The 16,267-nt window shown below is 32.1% G+C and overlaps 1 protein-coding gene across 8 annotated transcripts in view; it reads right to left on the bottom strand.

Annotated features, from left to right (window-relative positions):
• The window catches only part of AFG1L (AFG1 like ATPase), a 201,920-nt gene that overhangs the window by 95,143 nt on the left and 90,510 nt on the right, over positions 1–16,267 (bottom strand). For all 8 annotated transcript variants that reach the window (XM_032484645.1, XM_032484647.1, XM_032484646.1 and 5 more), the window contains one exon: positions 10,429–10,487. In XM_032484645.1, coding sequence (XP_032340536.1) covers positions 10,429–10,487 — 59 coding nt within the window. The remainder of the gene's footprint in view (positions 1–10,428; positions 10,488–16,267) is intronic.

Genomic DNA, 16,267 nt, shown 5'->3' with positions numbered 1-16,267 from the left:
CAAAAACACAAAGGCTAATAATAGCTCAATTTATTTTTTTAAGTTTTAGATAAAGGATGCAAAACAACTGAGAAACATTAACAACCAAGTAGAAGAAAGGAAGCTATTACTTGAACATTAAACAAACTATTATAAAAAATAGTAATAGTAACAAAACTGTTACTGCCTTAGATTACAAAGTATTTTTATTGCATATTTAAACTGAACAAATGTTAAGCCAAATCAGATTATGATGCTTTCCAAATGGGCAACTCTTAACTAGGATAAAGAAAATTCATATTTATAAGTGTTAATGCTAGTATATTATTTTTCTCTAATTTCATCAACTGACATGCATCAAAGAGAAAATTATACTATAGAATGCATTGTTGGTTATTTTTGACCAGTCTGACAGCTATCATTTCAGTAATCTATTAATTGTCTATCTATTATCTATTATTCTATCTATTAGTAATCTATCTAACTCAATGTTAAACAGAAATAAAAAATTTAAGAAAGAATTAATTTGCTGTAATGTTAGTGTCAGTAAGAGTGAAAATGTTACATTACTAATAATAGAACCTATAGTGGCAGAAACACTGCATACAATATTGCACAGGAAAATTTCCCACTGGGGTATAATTTCAGATTTGTTCATACTGTTAAACTGAATAAGAAAATCATAAAAAGAAAGCTAATGAAATTTACATGGAGGGGTTTTTTTAACCCTAAAAATTATGAATAGAATTTATCTCTTTCAGGGCTCATTACAGAATGAATCAAACAAAATGGCTGATGCAGCTGTAAGTGAAGGAGTGAACAGATTTTTACCCAAATATAAAACACCCTCCATAATATCACGAATTACTAGATTTAACCAAATGAGTAGAGTAATCCATTTATCAAGAAGACCAATAATAGTACTGCAGTTTAAATTAACCTAACAATCTATCCTGATCAAAATATCAATTGGTCTTCTTTTCCTATTAAGTACAATAATTTTAAATGTTTAAATAATGCAGTGAGATTATGTTCACAAGTATTAGTCAATGCATGAACATTTAAGAAGTTATTCTTTTTAAATGTATACAACTGAAGACATTCTAAGAAGGTTGATCCTGACAAAGCTAATATTTTTCAAGTTACCAAATTATCTGAAATTGATACAGGACCACCCTCTTGCCTTTAGTTCACCAATGTTTCTCCCTACAATCAACCATTTATCCAGCAAGCTCTTCAAATGTTACTTTCTCCAAGACCTACTAATGAATCTATACTGACACATGATTTCCATCACATAAAACACGTCATAGTTTACAGAAAACAAGTGATATTTACATGTTATTTTAAACAGTTGTTTGTCTCTCTGTCTTTTGTATGTTGTATAGATTAGGGGTAAGAAAACTTTTTCTGTAAAGAGTCAGTAAATATTTCAGGCTCTAAAAACCATATTCTCTGCCACAGCTACTCAATTCTGCAACTGTAGTGTGAAAATAGACACAGACAATACATAAACAAATGAACATGAAGTTTTTCAATAAAACTTTATTTACAAAAACAGATCTGACAGGCCAGATTTGGCCACTGACTGTAGTTTATTAACCCCTGGTATAGATGATCACAGTCTATCTTAAAACACTGCAGTGCAGAGAGTGAAACAAATGTAGTTAATTTTATAAATTGGTGCTATGTAGATACCAACAAATGCTTTCACAACTCTATCTTTTCATGTGCTTTCCAAGAAATTACCTAAGATTTACTAAAATCACAACAAAGATTCTTCAAGAATAAATCAGCAAAATCAGGACATTATGTCATATGAAGTTTCAAGTTTAAATTAGGCACAATAATCATAATAACTAATCATCTTTTCATATAAATAAGGGAATGTTAACTATCAAAAAAATTTTTATTTACATACAATACAAAACATATTCTGCTTTTATTTGGCGGGGGGAGATCTGAGTTTTAAATAAATCTCTAAGCCTCGAGTAAACAGACTAGTAATAGTTATTATTTTATGAAAATCTCAATGGGCTAAGTACTAATCACAAAATTTTGTCTATAATTCCAATGTTTCTGTCTTTCCACTATGCTTTTCCCTCCATGATGAATGCCCTTTTTCACATTGCCTGGTAACTTTCATTTGTCATTTAGGTCTTAATTTAAGCATAATCTGCTCTTTGGAAATACTCCAGACATGCGCCATCTCCTCTATTCAGACTGCTGGTGTGGGTTAGGCCCCTTTTCTATACTTTTGCATTCTGTAGTTATCTCAATTATAGAAGTTTACAACATGTGATACAAAAAAAAAATTTATTTTCTGATCTACAGACCAGAATAAGACACTATTTAATCAGATTCAATGACCACCACCAATGTTTTCTTAACATAGTATCTCCATTAATAAATTATTAATTTTGAGTGGTAATGCAAATCTTAAAGTAGTTTGTTCAGGAAGCTTCATGAGGACTATAATTCCTAAGTTACTATATATTCAAAAATGCGTATATGCGGGTTTAGATTTTTGTAACAGCCTGCTGACAAGAGGGAATATCTTTTTTTTTTTTAATATAATAAAAACTATTCTATTCTAGTACCTACTTGTGCTGGACAAGTCTCAGTCCAGCTTGATTTTTTTTTCCCCATTGATTCTTCTTTGTAATTGTAGGATTCTCTTTTTACCCTTGAAGTTTAGTTATGCACCAAAAAAACACATTATTCTTCTATTTTACCTTTATGTTTTCTTTTTAGAAATATGAATTATGTGAACATTTCATCTCTGTTGTCTACTTTCCATACCCAGCACCTTCTCTGTAATAGTTTTTATCTATGATTGTTCTAGCTTCAGTTTCTGTGATTTTTTTTTCTAAGTCTGGTATCTTCATCGCTGATTTTATTTTCAGCAGTGTTTATTTTTTCATTTACTTTTTCTACAATGCTTTTCACTGTTTTAATGGGTCTGCCCTCAGGCTGTTTTTTTTAGCTCTGCAAGCTCATTTTTCATCTAATCTTAAAGTTTTTTAATCTCTGATCTCTTATTTCATTGGTACAATAACTTCTTTCTTTTAAAATATAGCAAAGTTTTAACTGAAAAAGTGTCCCGTTTCCTGAGGTAATTCTTCCAAAACATATTCTTCACATGTTTTGACTTGTCAGTTCATATCTGCCTCTCCCGTCTGCTCCTGCTGCTTCTGTCTAGTGTCTGCCATTCCATTTCTTTCAGTAATAGTCTCTATACATAGGACCCATGTTCAGTCTATTTTGCTTTTTGCTGATTTCTCAATTTTGAATATGGGTGGTTTTATCCAGGTCTGCTGGTTTTCTAAGAAGGGTGGGCAAAAATTTACCTGCTAAAAACGGTTTTTATTATAAAAGTAATACAAGATCATTCCAGAAATCTTTGAAAGGTCCAGAAGAGATAATTTAAATAATCTATAATCTTATTATTCAGAAATAAGTTCTATTTACATTCTGGGATATTTATTTCCAGTATTTTCCATGCATGAATATTACTTCCATGGTTGAGAAAATAATAAGATATACTCTTGCATCATATTTTTTTAATTCCCATTATCTGTGAGCATTATTCTACATTATCAAAAGCTTTTTGAAAATCTCATTCTAAATAACTATACTATATCCCTTCATGTGACTGTACTGTCATTTACTTAACAAGTCCTTTAAACATGAGAGAGAAAGATGTGCCCATCACTGTTTTTTTCTACAGTTATCTAATTTGTATTTTTGTATCTATGGTAAAATATGGCTCTGAGTTCCTAAACTATAAAAAAAAAATCCTGCATTATTCTTTTTTACAATTAAAAACTAAGAAAGAGACTAATGTTTTTATCCAAGGCAGAGCAGTTGAAAGTCAATTTTACCCTCCTGCCGAAAGTCACTAAAACACTGGACAAATCATGTGAAGCATCTGATGGCAGACACAACAAAATGGGTAGCAAAGGACAGCAATTCCTGAGTTGTAGGAAATCAATCAAGCAAGCAAGCATTACATTTCCCCTGACTTTCTATCTAGAGGCAATTTCTAGACTTCAGCACAGCAGTCTAAATGAGTTGAGGAGACAACGATCAGGGTTTTGGGAAGCTGAAGCAGTTAGAATTTGCATGTGGACTTCAATACAGGAGAACGGTACGCAGAGAAAGAGTTCCAGATAATCTACACAGGAAATGTCTGTAACCTTAAGCTAAATATTAAATTGCAGGTGCATATGGTGAAACTTGACAAGACTGGGCAAAGAACAATCCACACAAAGCTGGGAGATACAAGCATTTTGAACAGCCAGAGTAGAGAGACTTCAGTGAGTACTAAGGGAGGATTCAGTAGGGAACTTAGCAGAGTCACATGTAGAAGAAGAGCCAAAATAATCCTAAAGGTTATGCTAGACACACTAACAAACTTTAAAAACAAGCCTCAGAAGGATCAAGCTGATCTGCAAGAAACTTAACCACTTGCAGAAATAAAAGTCAGTAGCCTTAAAGGAAGTAACAGAGACACAGTATAATAATCACAACCTCCAGCACCCCATCACAAATTACTAAACTTGCAAAGAAGCAGGAAAATAGGACCCACAACCAGGGGAAAAAAATCAGACCCCCAGAAATGACAGAGATGATGGAATAAGCAGATAAGAACTTTTAATAAATTGACTTCTGCTTCTAGGAAGACAGAGTAGATGTACTTTTCCTTTTTCCTCTTGCTATATAAAATTTAAAATCCTGGACATCTGATATAAAACAAACATAAGAAAACACTGAAAAGTGGAAAGAAAGAAAAGAAAGAAAAGGAAGGAAGGAAGGAAGAAAGGAAGGAAGAAAGAAAGAAAGGAAGAAAGGAAGGAAGGAAGAAAGAAAGAAAGAAAGGAAGGAAGTATGGGAAGGAAGGAAGGAAGGAAGAAAAGAAAGAAGAAAGAAAGAAAGAAAGAAAGAAAGAAAGAAAGAAAGAAAGAAAGAAAGAAAGAAAGAAAGAAAGAAAGAAAGAAAGAAAGAAAGAAAGAAAGAAAGAAAGAAAGAAAGGAAACGAAAGGGAAAGGAAAGGAAAGGAAAGGAAAGGAAAGGAAAGGAAAGGAAAGGAAAGAAAAAAGAGAAGGAAAGAGAAGGAAAGAAACGGAGGGAGGGAGGGAGGGAGGGAGAGAGAAAGAAAAACAGCAAGAAACCTCAAGACCTAAAGAGCAACAGAATAGTGAGTTCTCTGGTTTTCTTTTCGATGCATATATCTCAAACAGGGAGCTGAAGAAGCCAGCAAGTCAGGAATCCCAATGGACAACAAAAGCCTGCTCTCTTCAGCCAAAGGACTAGGAAAATGGTAGGATAACAAGAGAGAAAACTTTAAGACAATAACTGTTCTACTGCAGCAAACACTACACAAAACTGTGGTACCACCTCCTCTCATTCTAGAAAATAATGAAGAGAGCCTAGAATTACACTCTCAGAAGAATGTGATGAGGCAACTCAACACTCCTGACAGATTAACGTTAAAGAAGGCCAAGTAGGGAGCTGGAACTTTCCTCCCTTGCCAGCCAATAATGCCAATCCTCCCTACCCCCATGATGTCAGTGGAAATGGGAACCCCTCCACCAGCAGTAACCTAGAGAACCCTTGCCTCAGGTGTCAATAGGCTGAATAGGGAACCTAGACTTTCACCTACATCTGGTCACTACTAGTAGTACTGTTACTACCGCAAGTACTACCACAAGGCAGTGTCTCTGCTCCTACCAGAACAGTGTCAAAAATAGCCAGTTAAAACAGAAAGTTTAAATAAGATCCACAAAGAAGATATACATGTGGCCAAGAAGCACAGGAAAAGATGCTCAATATCACTAATCATTTGAGAAATGCAAATCAAAACACAATGAGATACCACCTCACACCCATTAGGATGACTATGATTTTTTTTAAGCAGAAAATAGTAAGTGTTGGAGAGGTTATAGAGACACTGGAACCCTTGTTCATTACTAGTGGGAATGTAAAGTGGTACAGCTATTATGGAAAACAGTATGGCAGTTCCTCAAAAAATTAAACATATAATTACCATATGATCCAGCAATTCCATTCCTCAGTATATACACAAAGAACTGAAAGCAGGGACTCAGATATTTGTACACAAATGTTCACAGCAGCATTACTTACAATAGCTAAAAGGTAGAAACAACCAAAATGTCCATCAGCTGATGAATGGATAAACAAAATTGGTATACACATATAATGGGATATTAGCCTTAAAGAGGAATGGAATTCAAACACTTGCTACAGCATGGGTGAACCTTGAAGTCACTACGGTAAATGAAACAGGCCAGACAGAAAAGGACAAATATTACATAATTCTATTTACTTAAGGCTTCTAGAAATGACAAATTCATAAGGACAGAAAGGAGAATGGTGGTTACCAGGATCTGGGAGAGGGGAAGAATAGGGAAGTGATTATTTAAAGAGTACAGAATTTCAGTTGGGAAGATGAAAAAGCTCTGGAGATGGATGGTGGTGATGGTTGCACAACAAAGTGGATGTACTTAATGCCACTGAACTGTATATTTAAACTAGTTAAAATGATAAATTATATGTTACATATATTTTACCACAGTAAAATACTGGTTAAAAAAATAAGATCCAAAGTCTTGTGATGAATTATGAAAACATCGAAGTTTCAGTTGAAAATCCCTCATACCAAAAACCACAAAGACCTCAAACTGAATGTAAAAAGACAATCAACACATGCCAACAATCAATAAATGACAGAGATGTTAAAATTATCTGATAAAGATTTGAAAGCAGATGTGACAAAAATGCTTCAACAGGAAATTACAGCTATGCTTGAAACAAAGGAGTATCACTACCTCATGATAAAAAAATACTTTAAAAAATTCCATTTACAAGCAATATTTAGTCATTTTAAATCTGTATGCAATGTATAACATAGCCTCCAAAAATGTAAGATCAATGACAGAATTATAAGAGAAATGGACAAATTCACAATCATAATGGGAGATGTTTTCCATAAGCTTTCCAATAACTGATAGGAAAAATACATAAGAATAAAGATTTGAACAGCATAATTAACTAACCTAACTTAATGAGTGTTATACATATCACACAATAACTGGAGAGTACTCATTACTTTTAAGAATGCTGTGAATATTTACAAAAATTATCCACATATTGGACCATAAAGCAAGTTTCAACAAATCTGAAAAAACTTAAGTCACAAAGAGCACATTTCTCTGACCACAATGCAATTAAACATTTATTAAGAAAACAGTAACAAAAGAATAACTAGAAAATTCTCATGTGTTTGGAAATTAAGAAACATACTTCTAGATGATTCATGGGTTAAAGAAGAAATCACAATGGAAATTAGAAAATACTTTGAACTTAAGAGTGGAAATACTAAATATCAAAACTTCATGGATACAGTTATTTAGAGGGAAATAAATAGCCTTAAATGCATTTAGGAAAGAAGGTTAAAATGAGATAAAAATTAATTTCAGAAAAATTTAAAAAGAATAGCAAAATAAACTCAGAAATAACATATGAGAGCAAAATAGGAACCTCCCTACTTATAATGGCAGTAAAAATTTATATGTAAGAGTTTGGGTTTTTTGTTTTGTTTTCCTTTGCTTTTTACAAAGTGTTCCTAGAGGAAATGTACCTGATCATTTTGTATATCCTTTCTGGTTCTGTGGCTTTTTTAACCCTTCCTTTTTAAATAAATTGTGGTAAAATATACATAACAAAAAATCTATCATTTTAACCACTTGTAAGTGTACAACTCAATGGCATTAAGTACATTCACAAAGTTATGCAACCATCACCATTCCAGAACTCTTCATCATCCTAAACAGAGACTCCACACCCATGAAACTATAACTCCCCACTCCTCTCTCCTCCCAGGCCCTGGTAACCTCTATTTACTTTCTTTCTCTATGAATTTACCTTTCCTAGGTACCACATATAAGTGGAATCATATAATATTTGTCCTTTTGTGTCTGGCTTATCTCACCTAACATGCTTTCTAGGTTCATTCATAATGTATCATGTCAGAATTTCATTTCTTTTTATGGCAGAACAATATTTCATTATATAAATATGTCACATTTTGGTTATTCATCTGTTGATGGACCTTTGACATTTAACAGCATATTAATCCTCATCATCATTCCTACTATCTTATGAAAATACTATTTACTAATAGCTTTTTTTGAAAGACTTCAAGCAACAAATCACAAATTCTTGGGGTGAATTTCAAACCTGTTATCACATGGTTTATAAAAGAAAACATAAAGGAGAAAATGGATTTTACACTGTACTTTTCCCCAAAATAAATTTCTATCTTATTTATAATCTCTTTTTATTAAACTAAGAGTCTCTATTTGTTTTATTGGTTTTGGGGAGGAGGGGCAAAGATTAAGTGTATTTATTTGTTTTTAATGGAAGTTCTAGGGATGGAACCTAGAACATCATGCATGCTAAACATGTGCTCTACCACTGAGCTATAACCTCCCCCGTCTATTTGTTTGAAGACTGACTTCTACTATACATGTCTCTCATCTGGGCCAAAATGAAAGAGCAATGCTAGCATGTATGAACAGGCAAAATGGCATTTAAATTAATATGAAATAACCTTGCCTTACAAGGGAAACTTCATATGCCCACCAAAAAAGCTCCAGGGAAACCAGCTCTAGCGAACATTTCATGAGGATGTTTTGTAACATATGAAAAGTCTTTTGAATAAATGAGACATTTTAGACCTTTTCTCATCCAGTCTGGTATTTAGTATCCTGCAAATTTCAGTTCATGTTTAATTTCAGATTGTGTGTTATTTATCTCAGTTCTTATTCAATTTTCAAATTCAGATTATTTATCTCTTTGGTTTTCCTTCCTTAAAAAAAAAAAAAAACCTTAAGGGTGGGAAAGGGAAAAGAAATTAAATTCAATCTGGCCAATTCAGTTGCCTATTAGTAATGCTATTATATGTTAAAGTATGACTAAGTACTGACCCAAAAAGAAGGTTTGGGGTTAAAATAAAGTACAGCTACAAAGTTCCCTGAGAACCTTTTAACTTGTTTCATTCTGTGAGCCTTATCTCTTTACATTCTGTGTATTTTATGCTATATAAAGATACTATTTTTAGCACCTATTTTTCTTAGCTTCCCTGTTTGTATTTTGGTATCTACATATACCACATCACTTTGGATTCCAGGCATGGAGAAAACACTGCAAGTCCACCTTCTCCTCAAATGCAAAACATGAATACAAAAGGGAAAAAATTACTAACAGCATAAATCTTCAAAAAATACTTTTTCCTAAATCTATAAATATCTCAGAGAAATTAAAATCCTCCAAGAACCTAAAATTGGTCATGGAAACAGATGTTTGGATTCTCCTAAGTATAGCACAGGGAATAAAGTTTGGTATCAACAATTATTCCAACTGAAGTATATTTCAAAAAGGTTGTCTGACTGTATCTTTAGACTATCTGAAGAGAAACTGTTTTTACTCTCCCTCCTGGGAAGAATTTTTGAGGTTTAAGGTATTTTTAAAAAAAATACAACTTTATCCTTCAGATACATTGTTATGAACAGGGAAAAATTATGTACCTTAAAGTAACAGGAATTTTATATTTTGGCACATATGTTCCTTTTTGGTACTTTATTACATTTTGCTTCATGTTATAGGTGTTTGCGTACATACTATATGCCCAACCAGATTATAAATGACTTACAAGAAACATGGCATATTTATAACTATATTTTCCATTATGCCTAATATAGCACTTTGCACATAGTAGGTTCCCAATAAATACTAGTAGAATGTAGAATTATTGAATAATCATGTAAAAAAAATTACTAAAATTAACAGTGAAAAAGGAGGCTACTTTATTCTTAATCATATTGTAATGAAGACTATTTTAAACTCTATGCAGTGATGATACACACAAATATTAAAACTATTTATGTGCCCCAACTTGACATAATTTCATGATAACTTGATGGCAATCACATTTAAATATATTAGAATATTTTTGTAATAATGCTACTCCAGAATAGCAACTTTAATAGCTGGGAAAACATGTTAATGGCCATTAACCTGAAGGAAACAGGGAACATTAAACATTTTTTCAGAAATCAATGTATAAGTTTAAACATTCCACTATAATATTTATGAGCAAACCTCAAATTAAAATTTATAAAATGCAAACTATCAAATGTTTCAGCCAGATAATAATTTAGACTATGTTTTGTAATTTTTTTCTGTGTACACATTGATGAATACTACATAAAAAAGATTCTTTTCTCCTTTAGTGTCTCTGACTATTATTATCAAATCCCAACATAAATTCTACTTGAATTCAAGACCATGGCAATCCTATAAAAGCCCTTGATTATCAATCAATACGATATTAATCAGTGAACATAAGCAAGTGATTTTCCTTACCTTCAGGACAGCTATGAATGGTACAAAGTTAGCTCTTTGGAGTCCATTTTTATAGAGATCTGAAAGAAAAAATTAGTATTAGCTTTTTATTTAACCTAAATTATAATGTTAGCTTCTATTTTAGCCCAGCAAATAATGCTTTCTACTCATGAAAAAGATAAAGAAGCAGAAGAGAAGAAAAATAGTCAAAACTGATATCTATTCTGGTACCACACAAAACTTATTATATTCTTAATAAGAGAAAAAATTAATAATCACAGAAAGAATATCAAAAGGTACTCAATCAAATTAACTTTAAACCATAACAAAAAGCAAGAAAAGAATTTGGAAGATATCACAAATGGGCCTAAACCAATAACTCAACATAAGAAGATGACATATTTAAAAGCACTTAATATTAGAATGTATAGATTCTACTGGGAAGCAAATTATATGCCCCTTGTCTCAATGTATAATAAAAGTTCTTAGTTTAGAAAATTTTGTAGTAAAATTAAGCCTTTTAAGAAGACACAGCAATACACAAAACTGTGCATGTATTTATATATGTGGCATTAAGGTCACTTTATTTTACAGAAACACCCTAAAACTTAGAACTCTATTCTCAATAGATTATAAATTTAATGCAACTATACATCATAAACAGATAGTTTTTATTGCCTTAGACTGGTTTTACATATATATATATATATATATATATATATATATATATATATATATATATATGCGCATGCCATGGTGTATATATGTTCATATATACACATAAATATACATATAGTTAAGAACAAACAAGGGGAAAGGGGAAATAAATTTTAAGTTTTACACATTTTTCTTTAAAAATGGAGACAGAATATTTCTGAAGAAGTTAAAATTTTATTGCATTTAAAACATCCTTTTTAAAAGTCCACTCTATAATAAAGTAATGAGATTTAAAAAATAAAAAAGTATAAAAATGTGAACCGTAAAAAGTTTTCTCAATTATAAAAATACATGTTAGCTTGTGTCTCAATTTTTCTTTTTAAGTATTGTGTTATGGAATCTATATTTTCTTGTTTAGAGAAAACTTGATCACTAAGATTTCAACTGCCACATTTACTTATGGAAATAAAATATGGTCATTAGGAAACATTTATTCTCTTTAGAAAAATATTCATCATAACATCATTATGGAGAAGAAAGTATTTGCATAAGCTCTTTGGTTAATTAAGGACTACAGGCTTTAAATTCAGTTATATTTAAAATTTTTATTTAGGGATATTATAAAAGGTCAGATAATGCTAGCCAGACTGTGAGGATTTCAAAATTCAAAATGAGATCTTTTGTTTCCTACAATCAATACCTCGAATGAATAAAATGTAGGAAATGGGTTTAAAGTTAGGAATTTTCACAGTCTTTCCTAATTACCAAGCTGCTGGGGAAGGTGTATAAAAACGTTGCTGTATAATAGTTGACAGCCATGATTGCCAGTAAGTGGTAAAATTCAAAAATGAAATAATTTTTAAAACACACTCAATGTTCATAGAAGCTTTATTCATTACAGCTAAAAATGAACCTTTATTTTTAACAGCCAAAACCTGGAAGCAATCCAAATGTTCATCATCAGGTAAATGGATAAACTGTGGCATATCTGTATAATGAAATACTACGCAGCAGTAAAAATATAAATGATTCATACACAAAAAAAGATGAATCTCAAAATAATTATGCAGGGTAAAAGAAGCAAGACCCCCCCCTTTCCTCAAAAAATAGTACCATATTGTGTGATTCCTTTTATATAAAACTCTAGAAAAAACCAACTGATCTATAGTAATAGAACACAAATCAGCGGTTGCCTGGGGAAGGTAGGGATTGGAGCAGAGATGGCTAGGAGAGCTGAAAAGGGGGAGGAGGAAAATGTGGGGTGTGAGATTGTGGTGGTGATTTCATATGTGTATACAAACATTAATATTTTAAATATTGTATCCTTTAAATATATGACATTTATTATTATATGTCAATTATGCCTCAACATGCTCTTTCAAAATTTATTGGAGAAAAAAACATATACATTAGTGAATATCAAAGAACACAAAGTTACAGAATTAAAACTAAAACATAGCACAAAAGTTTAGCTATGATAAGGTACCTATGTTAAGGTAAACTTTTGGTCTTACTGTTATCTTTTTTTATGGACATATAAGACAGGCCCTGAGACATAATTTAACAGGCATCCACTGTTCAGTAGGTTAATCACAATGAGAGATGTAAAGGCCCACTTGTAATATTCTTGATTAAAAGATTTCCACTCAGCAAAGTCAAAGTAGAATAACAATGCCTTTAAGTCTTTGAGATTTAATTTTTAAAGGGTTGTTTTTTAAAAATCAGCCTTTACAAGGATATATAATTTAAACTTCATGTTCTGGGAAGTATTTTCTAAACAAAATTCTAAACAGAATTCATTTGGCTTGAAAACCTTTAGGTTTTTATAGGATACTTAAGTGAAAAAAGGACTACGCTCATTAAATTGAAGAGTTTTTTGCAATTCAGATATTATGTTAATTATCAATACAACAGATCCATCTCCTAAAATGTTATTTAGCTACCAAATTTTTAATACTAGTTGTTTAATTTTATTTTTCTTAGACATAAAGATTTTATAATACATTTATATCAACATTTGTCATTATTTACTAAATACTATTTTAAAATTCAGTAGAAGTTCTTTCTACCACTTTTTAATGATCTCTAAACAGAGCTAAACGAGCACTTGGTCATATAAGACAGAGTACTGGAATTATGGGACATTCATTTTTTTTGAGAATGGTATAAGGACCTCTACATTCTCCACTGTGAATAACTGTAATAATACTTACAGATGAAATACATGCAAAGAGGATTTTTAAAGTAATTACAAGGATCTACGTAAATACTTTGGAGATGCACATGGATATGCAGATCTTTTCCTTAAAAATCCACGTGTCAAAACCAACAGGATGAATAATTAATGCTTATTTATATAAGTACACATGGGTTTAGACTAAGAAAACTTTTAAGACAGGTAATTAAAAGGAGTTTTCCTATACATTAACACAAAATAATTCTATGGCTTTATGGAACCAATCCTATTTATCCTTCCAGGAGAATCTTATTTAAGCATAGATTAAAAGACAATGGCACCTTTAGACCAGATAAGCAGGAAGAGCTACTTAGCTTCTTTTTAAAACACAAATTGGAGTCCAAACAGTATTTACTAAATGTGTAGATAATACAGCTAATTAAATGTTCCCATTTGATGGTATAATACAGTTTTATAGTCAATTCAACAACATACATTCATAAATTCCTACTATGTGCACTGAAATGAGGACAAAAGATCAATAAAGGGAGAAACTAGGATTTACAGAACACCTACCAGGAACCAGGAAGCTTGCTAGACACTGTATAGAAATCATAATCCTACAAAGTAAATATTTCTACCTCTATTTTACAAATAAACTAATACTCAGAGTTTTAAAAATAATTTTCTAAATTCCCAGCCAGTAATTGGTATAGCTAGAATTTTAGAGGCAAAGTCTAAAATTTGTAGACTTTTTCAGAACCACATTGTGACAAGTTAGACTAGCCACAGCTAACAGACACAGCCAGACACAGCCAGATCATAACCATGATACAAAGTAAAAAGGGATACAAGGTATAAACATAAGACACAAAGTAAGAAACTACTCATTTTATCTGGGTTCAAAGGCAGCTTTACAGGTAACAATGGGACCAGATTACCTTGGAAAAATGAGCAGTGTGCCACCAAGCAGAAAGGAAGGAAGGGTATCCTAGGCCGAGTAGTCAGCATGAGTTCATGACTTTACCTCTACCTTCTTTTGTAATACTATACAATCTACTGCTAAAATTCTACTGCCACATTCTCTACCAAGCTTTCCTTGAATCCACTATCGTGGACAGACTTTTAGAGTGGCCTTCCATAATCTCCAGACCTGGTGTTCACAGCTTTGTATAAACACTAGACCAGGAACAAGGGACAGTTGTCCCAAGAATAGGAAACAAATACACTGAGTTCTACAACTGCCCTAGCTTAGTGCCTGGGTAAAGTTTATAGCATTCTGCACAGGGATGGGGAACCCAAGCAGAGCCTGGCAGTCTCCCTGACTGAGGAGAAGGGTGAGAGTTCAGGGAGGAAAAAGCAGCTAGAATTTAAAGGGCAGTGTATCAAAGTGTACTGGAGAAAAGAGAGCTCTAAGGATATGCTGAGGGTCCCAGATGAGTCCCCAGCTCAGTACTGATCAGGATATGTGTATGAGGAAGCTACCAGAAGCCAGGGAAAGAATCATCTGAAAGTACTCAAAGAAACCATGACTGGGGCTCACACAGGCTGGGAATAGTACCTTTCTCCACCAGTCAGATTGGAAAAACTCTTAATTAATGAAATTAGTCCTAGACTAAATGCACTCTAGTCCTGCCATACAAAACTTAAAAGCAATACCCAAAAGAATCAAACTGCCTCTAAGAAAGAGAATAAAGCTCAAGAATATTTATAAGGATATAAAAATACCTAGCACTCAACAAAGTAAAAGTAAAATTCATATTGTCTGGCACCTAATGAAAAATTACCAGTATGCAAAGAAACAGGAAAATATGACCCAGAAGAAGGAGTAAAATCAATCAACAGAAACGGAGCTAGGAATGACATAGATAATAAATTTAGAAGATAAGAACATAAAACATTTATTGCTGTATTCCATGTGTTCAAGTAGCTAGAAGAGTGAGCATATCAAATAAAGATATGGGAAAATATTAAAAAGACCTAAGATGAACTTCTCAAGATGCAAACTACAATATGTGAGATGAAAAATATGCTGGATGGGAATAATAGCAGGTTAAACATTGCAGAAGAAAGTATTAGTGAACTTTAAATCATATCAGTTAAAAACTAGCCAAAATGAAGCTCAGAGAGAATTAAAAAACTAAGAAAAATGCACAGAAAATAAGTGACTTCTAAGGCAACTTTAAGCAACCTAATATATGTGCAATTGTAGTACTCAAAGGAGAGAAGAGAAGGAGATAGGAAAAATATTTGAAGAAATAATGGCCAAATTATCTTCAAACTTGATGAAAACTATAAACCCATAGACCTAAGTAGCTCATTAAAGTCCAAGCACAAGAAACATGAAGAAAACTAAATCGAGACCTATTATAATCTATATGCTTAAAACTGGTGATTATAGAAAACCTTAAAAGCAGCCGGAGGAAAAAAAGATACACTACATACAGAGGAACATGATAAGAATGACAACAACTTCTTAATTGGAAACAATGCAAGCCAGAAAATGGTAGAGCAACATCTTTAAAGGTCAAAAGAGAAAAAACAAAACTGTCAACATAGAATTCTATCCTAAGCAAAAATATCTTTTAAAATACAGACTTTTTGTGACATACAAAAGCTGAAAGAATTCATCACCAGAACCACAAGAAATCTTTAAAAGAAGTCTTTAGGCAGAAAAATAATACTGGATGGAACCTTGGATTACACAAAGGAGTAAAGAGTACCAGAAATGGTAACTGTGGGTAAATATGAGCCTTTTTAAATTATCTAAATGCTTTTAAAAGATAACTATTTAAAGCAAAAATAATAGTGTATTGTCACATTTATAACACATGTGGAAGTAAAATGTATGATAATAATAGCACAAAGTCTGGGAGAAAAAGATATATATGGTGATAAGTTCTTATTTCTATACCTGAAACAGTATACAATCACTTGAAGATAGACTGCGATAGGTGAAAAATATAAACTGAAATTACCAAAGGAAACCGTAAAGCCTTATCTAAAACTTCAGAAAAAGGAAAGCTT

Source organism: Camelus ferus, chromosome 8 (genome assembly GCF_009834535.1).
Source record: "Camelus ferus isolate YT-003-E chromosome 8, BCGSAC_Cfer_1.0, whole genome shotgun sequence".
NCBI lineage: Eukaryota > Metazoa > Chordata > Mammalia > Artiodactyla > Camelidae > Camelus > Camelus ferus.
The sequence above is the reverse complement of the archived record's forward strand: the minus strand, read 5'-3'. Positions and strand labels throughout refer to the sequence as shown.